Genomic DNA, 17029 nt, shown 5'->3' on the forward strand with positions numbered 1-17029 from the left:
TCCAAAATTGGAGCTTCCCAATACTTCCAAAGCCTAGAAACCAGTTGGTCTCACTTTTCATGAAGACCCTCGAGGTCCATAAATGTCTCCAACTCCTAGTCAAAGACCATCTGGGCCTACTGGAGTTTGCCTACCAGGCACACATTTGACAAGATGGTGTACTGACCTACATACTCCACAGGGCATAAATGCTCCCAGCATAAAGATTACGCTTTCTGACTCCTTTAATGCTTTACATGCATTCAACCTTTATGTCTTGAAAACAAGCTTATGGTAATGTACAGTAATTAGTACCTATTCAGAGTAAACAACCTATATAAAGTGGTGGTTGTGCCAATAAATATTGATGCACCCCACGGGTCTGTCCTGGGTCCTATTTACCTTTTATGAAACAAGTTTTAACTGCAACCTCAGTTCATGCTTTCACATTGAAATGGAGTCAGTTTAATGTTAAATATCCTTCATACCCAGAAAAACTGTCATTATTCAGGTGGAGAAAGTTGTGATATACCTTCTCCATGTAACAGTTACTGTAATTGGATTTGACAAACACTCTTGCTGAGATACAGTATATATTTAAAAGGTCAAACCAGGCTCCACTTTTTATGAAGCGTGTCTTGTGCAGGAGGCTGCTACAGATGCTTTACCACCCATTAATGTCCAAACAAATGTTTTTACTAAACAACAAACAAATGTCTTTGCTAAAATAGCATTTGCATGCTCAAATTGATAGTCATATCTATGACTCTCTTGGCATCAGTGCTGTTAAAGCATATAAAGTGTGTATATACGACACCATGACCCACTGTGTATGTGTGTGTCTGTGTTTAAAGCTGTGTCTCTGTTACTGATGGGAATATGCTAATTACCTTAGTATACAGTTTGGAGGTTGCAGATGTTCAGGCGCCAGCTGGGGAATCTTCATATCCACTTTTCTTTATGTACATGTGCATATGGTATTTCAAGCAATATAAAGAGATCTCTTTATAGTTATAAATAGATTTGGTGAATCGACTGTAATAGCCACGCAATGCACTCTTGATGATTCTGGCACCTATAATACTAAATAATACTAAAGTTAATACTTTAGAGTTACACAAAAACTTTTTTTTACAAAATGCTACTAAATTATCGATTAAAGAACCAATAAAATTACTTCATGAAACCAGCTTTCTTATTTAAACATGACATTTGAGAGGACTGAGGAGACATTGCATTGTTTTTGAATGCTTAATATTGTATGTTGTATTGAATTATTTTGATGTAAAGTTATTAGATGTTTAGGAATATGAAGCGTTGCTTACAGTAGTTACGCATATATTAGGAGGAAGTTAGAAAGTAATATGCTTTGCTTATCTGCACAGATTTTTAGTTTATGTTAGTCAGATGCATGCGGAGGGACATTGATGAGTCATCAATATTTTTGGTCCATTTTCCCAGAAATGAAAGGCAAAACCTTTTTTCATATTTAGTGTATGTCAAACAGTAACTTTAATAATAATAATAATAATAATAATCTTGTTATTGTTTTTTTTTTATTTTATGTTCACTTAGGCTGAACGTAACAAAAAATTGATACCAGACCCTATTTGTCAGAGTGCATGCCACCAAAACTGTCCAGTCAACTCTTTCACAACTTCACTTTTGGTTTTGACTATCTGTGCACTTTTGTCTGTCCCTGGTCTCTTCAGCCCATGGGCAGTGGCATGGATGACAGGGTCATTGATCAAAGCATGACATTGAAGTCAATCAACAGAGGAGGTTTACAGTACATACCGATCTGTCTCTATGGATTGAATGTACTGCTCCATGTCTTAGATGCTGACCCTGCTTGGATATCAGAACTGACACTAAAGTGATTTCCTTTAAACTTTGAATGTGGCTCTGAGAGGAAATTAAAACTTTGTTTGCTGTAAGAAATTTGTCTTCGTTGTTCACTTTGTTTCTATGCAGATTTAATCAAGATTCAGTTCTTATTACCTGCATTTTTAAGAAATTAGGTTGTATACATTTCTCACTTTGTGTGTATAAAATGAACTTTATTTCAGTGTGTTTGAAGCTGTTCACAAACACAATGTATAATGGTTTTAAAAATAGAAACCTGTATAATAGTGATGCAACCCGTAGCAAAAAAATGACCAATTAACAATTTAATGGAGAAAAACAAAAAAAAACAAAAAAAAAATTTTAATGGAGAAATAATTAGTCTTCAATAATTAGAAATAAAGTCTTCAAGTACAAGTTTTAGCCAGAATAGGCTTGATTTGTTTTTCAGTCACCTATTGTATTTCTTACATTTCTTGTTATTTCTCTGTTGGTATTTTAGGGGGTTCGGCAGCTGCTAGCAGTGTCCCTGCCCACACTTCATCTCCCAGCCAATCACGACACTCCAGTGGAGGAGATGGCAGTGCCTTGGAGAATGGGGTCGGTCACCGTAGAGGTGCACGGGTGACAGGGTCTGAAAACTGGGAGATGATATACAGCGACTCAGGGAATCCCTACTACAAAGAGTAAAAATCATAATAATCAGTGAATTGTTTATATTAAAAATGATAGTTGTTAGAAATTGTCATCATGTACTCATCCCAATGTCAGTCCAAACCTGCATGACTTTGGAAAAATTTTCTGGTTGCTATAATGCGGCTTCAGAAGATTTGAAATATACATTTTAAAGTGAATAAAATAAAGTTTGTGTTCCCATTTAATGTAAATGCAAAACACATCAATAATGTTTTACATAAGTAAGTTATACAGTATGTGCAGCATGACAGTAGGTAAATGCTAACATCATTTTGTGTAATTTTTGTGTGTTCTTCCTCTTTAAATGTTGCTGTGCAAGTGTGAATAACTGTTTTTCTGAAGTCATGTATATAGTGGTGCTTCTCTTATATGAGAACACTGACATCTTGTGTTATGTGTTTGTCCTGCAGTCAACATCTAAAGCTGTCATCATGGTGTAACCGTCGAACCCACAGTGCAGAAAATATCTCAATGACTGAAAGTAAGATTTTGCCCTTTCATTTCTGTTAATGTTCAGATGACCTCTCCTTTCTTTTATACATTTTCATAAGGAACGTTAAACGTTTTTATTGTTGGTCAGTATATTTTTATGTTTGCTTAAAGCCTTTGGATATAAATAAATCACACAAAATGGTAATAAACATATAAGGATATTAAATTAGATTTGAGGCCCGGTAAGTTTCCAGAGCTTCAGTTATGTTAAGTTTAGACCGTTTTAAAGTGATTTTGGAAAACAAATGGACCTGTGATTATATAACCACCCATCTGTAGGTGTGTGTTGTTTGTGTTTGCAATGTTTAGGATCATTATCATGATTAAAGATGCGTTTTTGCTTATCATTTGCTTTCCATTAAGTAAGGCCAAATAAATCACAGTCACTGTGGCAGGCAGTCGTGTATCTGCCAACTCAATTCTCTATGGGATACTTTGTCATTGGATGCCGCTCCATACTTTATATGTTCTTTCAAATACTTTAAACGCCTCTGCTGTTAAAGGCTTTCAAAGATGAAACATAATCCATCACAGAGACGCTGTGAAAACTAACCCACACTTAGGCCACAGCTTTGTGACAATGTCTACAGTAAGGAGGCACATTGCCACAAAAGAGATAACTAGCCCTGGTTTCCACTACATGCAAAATACACTGTCAAAAAATAAAAGTACAAAACTGTACCTTCTCGGTCTCTGAGATGGTACCTTAAGGTTCAGTTTTACCTTTAAAAACATAATACAATGTTGTAGCTTTTGGGGTACATTACTGTACCTTAAGGACTTATTGTGTACCTTTAAAGGTACAAATAAATGGTTTGTACCCCTAATATGTAACTGGTACAAAATTGGTCCTTAAAGGTCCACAATAGGTCCTTAGGGTATAATATTGTACGCTAAAATGTACAACATTCCAATATGTTGTATACCCATCAATGTACAAAAATGGGCCTTTGAGGGTCCCATCCCAGTGACAGAAAATTTACAATTTGCACTTTTTTGACACTGTAGAGTAATTTTAGGAGATATAAGAATTAGATCTATGTTCTTCTAAGCATCCTAAAAGATAGCTATTCACTTTGGAAAGCACAATAAATTCTTGGTTACTTCAGTGTTATAAATATGTTTCTTTTAATGTATTTAATGTAGTGGATATAAGTGGATACAATATACTGACTACATTATCATTGTTTTTTTAGATAACCTTAAAACTTTTACTCAATACTTTTATAATTTGTATAATGTATTAATCTTTATTACTGTTATTATTCCTACATGTATTGTGTCAAGATTTGAAAACATTGCATATCTTTTTTATTTTTTCAATTTTCTCTCCAATTTTCTGCTTATAAATGCAAATAAAAAGAATTATTTATTATTACTATAGGAAGAAGTTTTGTTGGTAGTTGACATAATTAAACAAAAATGGTACAGTAATTTTACAAACACCTATAAAAAGTAAATTTAATGTAAAATAAACTTGCAGTGGTCTTTTATTTTTTCTGTGGCTTTTTAAAACATTTTTTGTTAAAATTAGCAGTAGATCTGAGTTCATAATGGTCTTCATATCTACAGTACAGTACATGTCACTGGAGATACAAAAAAAAAAACTGAATATAATAAAATCTGTTTAGTTACAGTAGTTAGAAAGAGATGCAATACATGAATACTAGCTGTAGAGGGCACTATAATTATACATTTAAAAAATTTTGAGTTTTAGAGAGTGGGTCTTTTTTCTGTTTTAGTTGGTTTTGGTTGTTTTAAATTTTTGGTAAGCGTGCCATGTGTCAGTCTAATCCCTGGATCTGTTGTTCTACTTGATTTGATCAAACAGTCTGTGCTCAAACATGCAGATGCACACAAAGTCCATCTTACCATCTGTCCCTTTTTATGTAAAATCTGTTTTCACTTTATTTATGTCGTACATTTTCCTAACATTATTATTTTTTCATTTTGGCTGTCAATCAAGAATCATGGTTGTCAATTAAAATCATTTCTCTCTCTTTGTTTTGTTTTGTAGTGCTAGAGTTTACAGATCAGCCAAGTGAACTGAAGGGCTTCACTATTCACACCCGTCTGGTGAAGGGCTCGCGGGGCTTCGGCTTCAACATTGTGGGGGGCAGCAGACCGCGGGAGTTCCTGCAGATCTACAGCATCACTCCTGGAGGACCTTCATCCCTTCACACCGGTAAACACAAACAGCTTTACTGTCTGCTGTGTAAAAGACTGATGGGGATGATTACATCTTAATTTCTCTTTTTCTTTAGCAACTATACAAAACTAAAGATAAGAAAACAATGCAGATATGTACAGGTCTGACTCAAAAAATAATAACACATCAAGCTCTAAAAATGACATAAAAGCCCCATAAAATTTGTCCGCAGGGTTATTCCATATCTTCTGAAGCCGTAATGTAGGTGCATGTGAGAAACACTTAAGTCATTAACAAACCAATCACAGAAAATCTTGCCCTCTGCCATGAAACAGTTAGATTTTAAGTAATTATAGTTTATTTTAACCATAATTGCTTTCAAATGGTTTAGCACAGGAACTGCATATTTATGCCTGCGTGATAAGGGCTGCAGAGGGCTATAAAGGTGATTTGTGCTCGCAACTGTGAAATGGGCAAATTGACTAAACAGCTACTCTCATGTCATAATCACGAACTACCCGCAGTTCAGTTTAACCAGTCGCTATCTGCAAAATAATATCACACAGTGAATGTTTCAATTAAGCTGGACACGCCTACATTTTAAGTTAATTAATTTATAAGTTGCCCTTTACAAAACTCCATGACAATAGGCTTTATGCCCAGCTGCACTACTTCCTGAAGTTCAGCCAGCTCCTTGTTTCCTGTCTGCCATTATTGGACAAACTGATTAATCCAGGTGTGCCTGACCTCAGTAGTCACAACAACAATAATCAGACACACCTGGATTAATCAGTTTGTCCAATAATGGCAGACAAGAAACAAAGAGCTGGCTGAACTTCAGGAAGTATTGCAGCTGGGCATAAAGCCTATTGAGAATCAATGACAGTTACAAAACAATGAAATTATGTTTAAATGTATGGATAGGACACATCCACAACCAGGCACATATCCTGATTTGTTTTTACGTTCTGCATTTTAAAGAGGTAATTCAGGTGTGTTTTACAAAAAAATACCAAATCGTGGTACTTTTTTTCATCCTCTACAGTCATGCATTCAGAATTGACCTGCATGATAAAAAATTTACCATGCAAATTCAATTCAGTGCTAATTTTTAGGTTATGCCATTAAATGTTTGCATAAATGATGGATTAATCTGTCCCCACTACTAGAGAAACGTACAGAATGTATGAAATTAACTGAAGAATATACTGAAGTAATAACAAGAAATTGAACGCAATGGTGAAAACTATTAACTGTGGAATGGTGCAACAGTAGCAATAAATTAAATGTAAATTGAACTCATGTACCCATTTCCCCTTTGCAGCGGACATTCTGGTCTACATTAATGATACCTGTGTACTGGGCTGGTCTCACAGGGAGGTAGTGGAGATGTTGAAAGTCATTCCAGTGGGTCACACTGTAGACGTTGTGGTCCGACGGGGCTACCCAATGCTCTTTAACTCTGACGGATCTCCAAAGATGGCCCACTGCAGGCTGACAGATTCTCCGAGCCGTAATTCACCTTCGTATCTACCTCCACCAACCACCACCCAACCCAGGGCTCAAGCTCTCCTACCATACGCCCAGCCACATCTAAACCAGAACGGCCCTGTGTGTTCTGAGTATGAGAGGGGATCCTCGAGAAATTTCAGAGTACGGCAGTCACGGTTGAGTCTGGATGCTAACGGTAATTCATCACCTTTTAGTTCACCCCCAAGAGCTCCCTCATCATATGGGTACTCCAATGGTTACGAGAGTGGGTACGAAAGACCACCTCGCTCCTCAAGAGGGATCAGAAGGTTACAGAATGCAGACCTGGCCAGCCAAAGTGACAGCGAGGTGGTGTCTGCGATTGGATCACAAAGGTGAATTTATTTTGTACTGCAAAAATGATCTGCAGTGTACTGTCCCTCAATGTGACTCACGCTCTCTTTGTATCCTCACAGGGCTTCTTTTATCCGCAACCACAATAACAACTCTCTGTCCACCCCACCACCTCCCCGCCTTTGCTCAAACTTCAAATCTTCTGAAAGTGACCTTTCCTCATGCACTCCACCACCAGTATCTCGACTGCCCCACGCAGAAATAAGTCCCGGCCCCATGTCCTTTTCCCCCGGAGGAGGAAGACGCTACTCTCATCTCCGACAACCCCAGCACACGTTGCTGACCCCGCCCCACAGCGCCCATTCAGACGGGCCTTACTTTACTTTTAACGGAACGGCGAGTGCCAGCAGCAGCCCGAACAGCAGCATCCCATCACCGGGAGCGATCAGCGGCATTATCGGAAGTGGGTTTCCAGGTAAAGGGGAGTTAGTACCTGTCGCCTTGGCTAAATGTGAAAGGGGGAGCAACATGGGGTTCAGTGTTACAGCGGGGGGTTACGGAGGGAGACAGACGATTGTGAAGAAGGTCTGGGATCACAGACAGTGTAACGGACTTCAGTCAGGAGACGCCATTGTTAAGATCAATGGAGCGGATGTACAGAGTCTCAGTTTTGCACAGGTAAAGAGAAAGATACAGTAGTGTTTAGTTTGAGGTTTGTGTTATTTGTGCATTTATTAATGTTTCTGTGTTATTCAAGGTCCAAAGGATTCTGCAGGAACACACCAAAAAAGGAGAGGTTATTCTGCTGGTTTACAGAGGAGGTAAGATACTGTATATGTTGAGATATTACATTACATACAGTGGAGTCCAAAATACCTTGAAATAAATATTTAAAGACAAAATGAACAATAAATATGTAATATGTAAATATGTAAGATGGAATAAAAGCAATAATAAACACTCATATTCGTATTTACATTGTCCATCGTCCCTTTTTTGTAGGTCCTTCACATTATTCCATTTCCCCTAATTCTGTACGTCGACTAACTCCGCCCCCTCCACGCTCCGCCTCTGATTCTGAAGTCCCTTATACAGATTCCAACCCGTTAGCGTCCAACTCCCTTACCCCACCCTCTCCAGCACTGGTGCGCTCCTCATTGGTCCAAAGTACCAGCTTCCTGGATTCTGTTCCTGTCACTCTTACGCTTGAGCCGCGGGATTGGATGCGTTCAGAGGAAGGTGGGACAACGCTCAGTCCCAGAGTAAAAGCAGAGGAGAAAGTGCCGGCCACTAAGCTACGAGGATATGAGGTGGAGCTAAAGAGGAAGTCAGGTGAAGGATTTGGATTTGTTATCGCCTCTCAAGACCTGGAGAATGGCAAAGGTGGGTAGTTTTAATGCAGTCCGAATATTATGCCATAACTATATCACAACCACATTAAAAGATTATGTAACAAAGTCCAGTGTTATTAAATCATCATATAGATTATAAGTAAGGGATAATGTAGAGGCAGCCGGTAGTTATTGGTAAATAAGCCCCGACAGTGTGATCAGGACCCGACGCGAAGCGGAGGGTCTTGTATCACACTGAAGGGGCTTATTTCCCAATAACTACCGGCTGCCTCTACATTATCCCGCTTATTACACGGCTACTTGCCACATAAGAAAAAAAACTGGACATGAATATGAATTTGAAACATTTTATTGGCATATTTGTTTTAAATTAACATTTTTATCCTTCCGCGAAACTTTGCACAGATGCATAAAATGATCGTAATACCTTATTAAGATCCTCTGCTTCATACTTGTCTGTCTCCATTTTTTTCTCTTTTAGCCAGTCTTTGAGAAGTTTTAATGGCCATTCTGTATTTTTTTGTGTGTTGGCTTCGTAGTTGTCATGCTCTATTTTGTCAAGTTCAGTCTCAGTAAGCTGTCTGTGTCTTGTCGTGGTTGTCGAGTGTTTGTCACAAGATGGCGCCAAACAGACAGTAATCTTTATTGATCTTTATTGGCGCGGAGCGATTTTACTCGTGCAAGTAGTCCGGCTATGCGTTATTATTTTGGAGCGGTTATTATTTGAAAAGAACGAACCTGCAAATGTCTCAACTGACCAATCAGAATCAAGCATTCCAGAGAGCCGTGTAATAAGCAAAGCTAATACATTTTTCATTGTGAAAACGTTGGAGGCGTATGGCAGTCGTGTCTTGGAATAAACTAGCACTGCACATTTTTGATGTCTTGTCTGACACACACGGTTCAGACCATCGAGGTCTTTATTAATGAGTTGAATCCGGTTTTATCAGTATGATGGATTATCAAAACCACAACAAAACCAGTTTCGGTAGTTTTGCAGAACATTCTTAGGGGCCGATCACACCAAACACGCTTTAAACGCTTGAAAATGCGAGGAGGACAGCATGCCTTTATTTAAGTTACTTCAAAAAAGAGCAGTGCACTACGTTTTTTATATTGCTAGGCAACCACTGAGGCTCTTTCCTGTCAATCAAATATTGAAGCGTGAGCACTCTGTTAACTGTCATATTAGCAGAAACTTTAAAAAAGGCCCTTCCTATCGACAGTAAAATTACATGGGGCGCCAGCGTTAATTCTTGACGAAGGGCATGTTTGAAGCCTGTCCAACAGCCTATCACAGTGGCCGCAACACATGTACATCCTCTGTTCCCCGGTTTTTCATAATCGTAATTGGCTGGCTTATTGGGTTATTTGCATAAAATGATCTGATTGGCTAACGCATACGTTGGTGCTTGAAATTTTCAACTTTTGCCACGAGCAACAGTAGTGACGTGACGCAGATGGATAAACAATTCAGTTTGGCAACGCATGACGTCACTCATTTAAAATAAATGAGATACGTTAATGCTGACACCCCATGTTAATGTATGGTAAGAGGTGCAAAAACATGCAGGAGACAGTGAGTGAGTGCAATCCGGTTGTTCCAAGCAACTGTAAATTTTTGTCACCCCAACGAAACGCCCACCTTTCCTCTCATTCGATTGGATAATGGAAATTACGTTGGCCACTTTTCTGCTCCTGCAAAAATGCGCGGGGCGGCCAACACGTTCAACACGCAGGCGTTCGGCATGGATAAACAGTGCGCAAAACGCTTACTGCTTATAGAAAACCATAAAAAAAACACATTCAACTGCCATAAACGCGTTCTGTGTGATCTGCCCCTTCAGGTACATGTGCATTCAATTTTTTGTAGTATAAATAGTGAGTAGTGTTTTCACACTGAAAATGACAGCATTGACATCTCTGCATTAAGCAGACACGGTAAGGGACTTGTGCATTCAATCCATACATTTTTATTAGTGTGTGTCAAGCTGGCGTAAGACACTGAGCTACATGAACACCTGAACAACAAAATACACCATTTTGTGTAATGGTGGACATACTTTATGTACTTTAGTTTTAGTTTTGCCTGCGGTATGTACCAAGCAAGTAATTTTGCATTGAAAAGACATCAAATAGACTAGACGTCTAGGTTAAAACAAAGTCAAATTTGGGCTGTCAGTGAAAGTATAATAGACGTCTATGGCCCAAGAATAGATGATGCGTATACTTTTAGAACATGTAAAGGAAATCAAAGCAAACAACTTGAACACCTGTTGACTTTGCTTACATTATGGAATATTATATATATTATTATACATATTATTTTGGCAAAAATGGCATGTAACCAAATTTAAGGTTATTTAGGCTACAAGTGGGTTACTCACACAGCCGGACTATATTGGGCCTAAAGTTAGCCGTCATTTCATTTGTCAAAGCAGCTGTAAAGAAAATACTTTTTTGCACTAACAGTAGAGACAAGAAATAAATAAGTAACCAAGAAGTGCATGGTATAAAACCATGAAAATGTAAAGTACATTGAAAAAAAGTATTTAACTTGGGGCAACACAACCATTCTTAATTCAGTACACTATGACTAAGTGCCTAATATATTGCATAGTGTACAGTACAACATTACTTACACTACATCATTTTATCATCCTGCACTTAAACTGAATCCATTCAGATGGGAAATCTCTCAATCCTTTAAAATCCTTGAAAGCTCTTTTTAGAAAACTTTTTCTTGAAAGCTATAATTTAATCAAATCGTGTCATTTGATGATGTTTGGCTTGAACATAAAGCATTAGAAGTGTAAAGAGGCCACAGACTGTGTTATATGAATAAATCGTCTTTTTTAGATGGCAGCTGTATTAGCTTTGCTGACTGACAGTCATTTAAAGTCATGCCAACATTGAGTCCTGCCAACACACAGGCCCGGATACACACGCACCCGTCCTTCTCCCTCCCACTCTCCTATACCTAAGTCCACAATGACCTCATTTTGCTCAGTGTTTCTTTGCTTTTTATCCAGGCCATGGCTCTCACTAAGAGCCCGAGCATCTAAAAAAGTGCCTGTCCCCAATGTCGCAGCTGTTTTCGTGTATTTTGATAAGAGAGATTCTACTGTTTGAATGTCCTGACTTGATTTATTTAGTTTATGTTTAGTACTGTGATTTTGTATATCAGCTCCGAATATCAGTGTTGAGTTTGAAGGACCCCTGGCTTTTCAACTCAGTTCCTGAAGGGCAACTTTCCTTAAGTGTTTAACTCCAACCCTAGGTTGCATCCAAATCGTGCATTGTGACAGTACATGACATCTAAGATCTGCTAGATATACTTACAGATTATTAAATCAATATGTTTTATATAGTATGTGAGGGTGTAGTACACATACCTTCTGGACATACTACATCCGCCAATTTTATTTTCATCTGACCCATATGTTCATTCACCTATAACATACTGAAATAGTGTACTCAGGTGTTGTTAAACAAGTACAATTTATCCTTGAGCAATACATATTATGGTACCTATATCACGTACACTTGAAAAGAGCTCCCAAATCACATCGTCCTGTATCCTCATTAGCTTATATGGCCTTATGGGACAGAAAAGTGTCAATTTAATGCATACTGAGAAATCACTCCAGAAGCACTAGACTGTGCAGGTATTTCTCACTTACTGTTTTTTACATATTGCATTTTAGGCCTATTGTAGAGTATGTATACTGATTTTCGCCTACTATTTAGTATGAAATTAGGCGTTTTTGGATGCACAACTAGACAAGCTGTCAAAATGACAGGCTGGTGTGTTTAATTCAGATGAATAGTCCTGCATTAATCCATGGGGCTCACCACTCGTAAAAAATATTTTTCCCTCAAATGCAAAAACACTTAAAATCTGTATAAATAAAAGTTTAAACTACTGAAGTAAGGTAAGCTACTGAAATAAAGTTGCGTGCATGCACTTGTACACACACAGTGAAGATGTTGGGTCTCTGGTGATATGACTCAAGGTTACAGGCTCTGTGTGGAGAGAAAACAAAGTTAGCCTTGAGACTATGAGTGTGATGTGTGTGTGTGTGTGTGTACACATGAGCATGAAATAGCACGAAGACATGATGAGGAGGTATGATATGAGATATATAAAGATGAAAGATGTGTATATAAGAAATTCCAACGGAGATAATAATGTGAGCAAACAAAACACAAACAAGATCAGTATATCAATAAGAGTGACTATCCTAGTTATGGCACTACTAGCTGACCTCTTAAAGGCCACATATGATGCCCAGTTTTACAAGATGTAATAAAAGTCACAGGTGTTCCTAGAATGTGTTTGTGAAGTTTTAGCTCAAAATACCCCACAGATCATTTGTTATAGCATGTCTTAAATGGCTAAAAATAATCAGTCATTCAGTGGCTGTGGGCGGGGCTTTGTTAGTGTGACATCACATTAACTAGAGAATCAAAACAGCATGTCTAATGAGACTGCTTTGGTTTAATGGCGATTAAAAAAGTAGGGGTGGATTTTTAAGACATTTTAAAGGTTAGGTGTGCGGTTATTGAAAAATAATCAACACCCATGGAACATTTCTCAGCCAATCAGAATCAAGCATTCAACAGACCCGTGGTATAAATAGAAGTAAAGTATAGTATGCTCAGAGAGCATCACTAATATATTTGTTTACTGATACAGTGAGGAAAATAAGTATTTGAACACTCTGCTATTTTGCAAGTTCTTCCACTTAGAAATCATGGAGGGGTTTGAAATTGTCCACTGTGAGAGACATAATCTAAAATAAATAAATCCAGAAATCACAATATATGATTTTTTTAACTATTTATTTGTATGATACAGCTGCAAATCAGTATTTGAATATCTGTCTATCAGCTAGAATTCTGACCCTCAAAGACCTGTTAGTCTGCCTTAAAATGTCCACCTCCACTCCATTTATTATCCTAAATAAGATGCACCTGTTTGAGGTCGTTAGCTGCATAAAGACACCTGTCCACCCCATACAATCAGTAAGAATCCAACTACTACTTACAGGGCCAAGACCAAAGAGCTGTCCAAATACACTAGAGACAAAACTGTACACCTCCACAAGGCTTGAAAGGGCTACGGGAAAATTGCCAAGCAGCTTGGTAAAAAAGATCCACTGTTGGAGCAATCATTAGAAAATGGAAGAAGCTAAACATGACTGTCAATCTCCCTCGGACTGGGGCTCCATGCAAGATCTCACCTCGTGGGGTCTCAATGATCCTAAGAAAGGTGAGAAATCAGCCCAGAACTACACGGGAGGAGCTGGTCAATGACCTGAAAAGAGCTGGGACCACCGTTTCCAAGGTTACTGTTGGTAATAAACTAAGACGTCATGGTTTGAAATAATGCATGGCACGGAAGGTTCCCCTGCTTAAACCAGCACATGTCCAGACCCGTCTTAAGTTTGCCAATGACCATTTGGATGATCCAGAGGAGTAATGGGAGAAAGTCATGTGGTCAGATGAGACCAAAATAGAACTTTTTGGTCATAATTCCACTAAACGTGTTTGGAGGAAGAAGAATGATGAGTACCTTCCCAAGAACACCATCCCTACTGTGAAGCATGGGGGTGGTAGCATCATGCTTTGGGGGTGTTTTTCTGCACATGGGACAGGGCGACTGCACTGTATTAAGGAGAGGATGACCGGGTCCATGTATTGCGAGATTTTGGGGAACCTCCTTCCCTCAGTTAGAGCATTGAAGATGGGTCGAGGCTGGGTCTTCCAACATGACAATGACCCAAAGCACACAGCCAGGATAACCAAGGAGTGGCTCTGTAAGAAGCATATCAAGGTTCTGGCGTGGCCTAGCCAGTCTCCAGATCTAAACCCAATAGAGAATCTTTGGAGGGAGCTCAAACTCCGTGTTTCTCAGCGACAGGCCAGAAACCTGACTGATCTAGAGAAGATCTGTGTGGAGGAGTGGGCCAAAATCCCTCCTGAAAAACTACAGAAAACATTCGACCTCTGTAATTGCAAACAAAGGCTACTGTACCAAATATTAACATTGACTGTGTGTTCAAATACTTATTTGAAGCTGTATCATAGAAATAAATAGTTAAAAAAATCATACATTGTGATTTCTGGATTTTTTTTAGATTATGTCTCTCACAGTGGACATGCACCTACAATGACAATTTCAGACCCCTCCATGATTTCTAAGTGGGAGAACTTGCAAAATAGCAGGGTGTTCAAATACTTATAGCTCAGTTACCATGAAATGCCATTTTATTGGCATGCCTGGCACACATGAACAATGCCAAAGTCAGATTACACATGTATTACACACGATTACTCCCCTGATGGGCAATCCCCTCCACTCTGCAGTCATCCAAGGATTAAATTGTTCGCTCCTTTATCGCTCCTCCTCTTATCTCCATCTCTCTCTATTCCCTCATTTTCTCTGCCTATGTCGCCCTCCCTCTGTCGCTCTCTCTCTCTCTCCTCTCATTCACTGACTCCAGATGCTAAAGCAAAATGAATCTGCTACAGTAAGCGGCTCGCTCACGAAGCGAGACGGATCCGTGTTGTGGTTTGTTTTGTAAACTTATTTGTTTGTTTACGCTCTCCATTTGTTTTCTCACTATGACCTTCGCGCGTGATTGCTCTCACATGTGTTGGGATTTTATTAGAGTGTGATCTGGGATCGGGACCCTGTATCCACACATACACACACACATAGACACCAAGCCATGCTGGAGAGACTGCAGTCAGCCTTGAAAAGTGTGAAGGACTCCAAACGTAACTACATTTATTTTTCTGTTTATTGCTTTTAGTCTGTTTTATTGAATTGGTGACCTGCTAGTAGTTATATCTCTCTTATGCTGATTGTTAATAGATTCTATTATAGTATGTTTTACTGTTAACTTTAACTGTTACTGTAAGTGTAGCTAACTAACATCTGTATTGGTATTGGTAATATATTAGTGTCTTTATTTGTTTGCATTTGTATGTGTGTTATTTACAGTATTAGATCTGTATATACTTTAAAACTCTTTACACAACAGTTTAAAAAAATATATGTTCTTATGACCAAAAGTATAACAGAAGGCAACCAACTGAATCAAAAGCACAAACTGATCTATTATTGTGACATAGTGGTAAAGCACAGTGTGTTCTCAGCTTCAGGTTTTGCTGAACTGCACTGTATTTTAATCAATCGCTGCACATCTGCTGAACATGTACTTCTGTTCATTATATGATCATGTGTAGCTCAATGGTAGAGCACTGCATGAGCAGTAGTCATGGGCCGGTTACCGGCTTCAAGATATACCAAGGTTTTAAACAGTCAAGGTTTCAAAACCAGTAAAATGTTCTGTGATACTGTCTCCAAGGTATGAGCTGTGTTTATACAAAATTCATTAAATAATTAAGTAATGTGATTGATTTGATGTTTACATTTAATATACATTACGAACATTTTATAGATTTTTTTAAAATTGATATTATTTATTATAATTTAAAGCCTTTATTTTTACCTGGCATTTGAAAATAACACATTTTAGTGTTGCAATGGCAATACCGCAACACTGTGAAATCGTGGTATTTTTGCTAAAGGTTATCATACCACCAGAATCATATACCGGCCCATGCCTAATGACCAGTATGAAAAGTCATGGGTTTGAACCCAAGAAACACATATTTATGATAAAAAAAATTTGTACCTTGTAATGCACTGTAAGACACTTTGGAAGTGTCCAAATTTGTAAGTGTACATATAAAATTCATTAATTCACCAAACACAAACCAGTGAGACAAAGTTACTTCATATTCATACATGTTGTCTATCACAGTAGTTACTAAACATGTTTTAGATAAATATTATAACTGAATATTGATAAAATGCAAATGTTAGTAATCTTCGGTAACTACTATAGAGGTGCTTTATTATTTTTAAACACATGTACAGGCCTAAGTCATCCGGGCCTAAGTCAATGCATTTCCTGGCAAATCCTTTGAAAATATTTGTTCTAAAAAAAATGAAGTGTTTAAAACAGAGAGCAGACTGCAATATTTCTCTTTGTAGTCAGAGGCATCATGCCCGTTCAAACTGAGGGGGCACGTGCCCCTTTGGATTTTTGAGCCAAGTGGATTTTGCATGCAACCTCAAAATCAACAAAGCAACTTTTCATCTTGTTTTATAGACAAAATATGAACAGTTTTTCTTCACTTCACTCTAAGATTTTCGCTGCTTTAGTCCCTTGCTTAATTCCGTAACCAATGAATTATTAATGAATTGTACAAACCCAGATGCAACAGAACAGCGCAGGTGCCATCATTGTGCATAGTCGCGGACACATTGTTGTTGATGCTGCATTTTGTTATATGATAAAATTCAAAACACCACCACAAACGTGCCACAATTCAATGTACATTTGCTTGTTGTGCTGTATAAAGATGATGGTTTAAAGTCCATTTCTTAATGTTTATGTCTAGATTCTCACCTAGAGGGGGCTTGGACATGTGCTCTGAGGTCAAATATTATGCATTCCCTATTTTATAAAAATGTTTTATAGGCTAGTATTTTTTTAGGTTGCCTACTTTCAATGAAATTAAATTGAAATGTGAAATGAAAAATGACAGCATTGCCAGTTTTTGCAGTGTTGATCATTACAGCAAATCACAGACGTGACTGATGAGTGAATCA

The 17029-nt window shown here is 38.1% G+C and overlaps 1 protein-coding gene across 3 annotated transcripts in view; it reads left to right on the forward strand.

Moving 5' to 3' along the window:
* magixb (MAGI family member, X-linked b) overlaps positions 1-17029 on the forward strand; it is an 85913-nt gene that overhangs the window by 47745 nt on the left and 21139 nt on the right. For all 3 annotated transcript variants that reach the window (XM_065247474.2, XM_065247473.2, XM_073816253.1), the window contains 7 exons: positions 2327-2510; positions 2931-3001; positions 5030-5197; positions 6486-7026; positions 7108-7663; positions 7743-7806; positions 7988-8368. In XM_065247474.2, coding sequence (XP_065103546.1) covers positions 2327-2510; positions 2931-3001; positions 5030-5197; positions 6486-7026; positions 7108-7663; positions 7743-7806; positions 7988-8368 — 1965 coding nt within the window. The remainder of the gene's footprint in view (positions 1-2326; positions 2511-2930; positions 3002-5029; positions 5198-6485; positions 7027-7107; positions 7664-7742; positions 7807-7987; positions 8369-17029) is intronic.

This window comes from Paramisgurnus dabryanus, chromosome 11 (assembly GCF_030506205.2).
Source record: "Paramisgurnus dabryanus chromosome 11, PD_genome_1.1, whole genome shotgun sequence".
NCBI lineage: Eukaryota > Metazoa > Chordata > Actinopteri > Cypriniformes > Cobitidae > Paramisgurnus > Paramisgurnus dabryanus.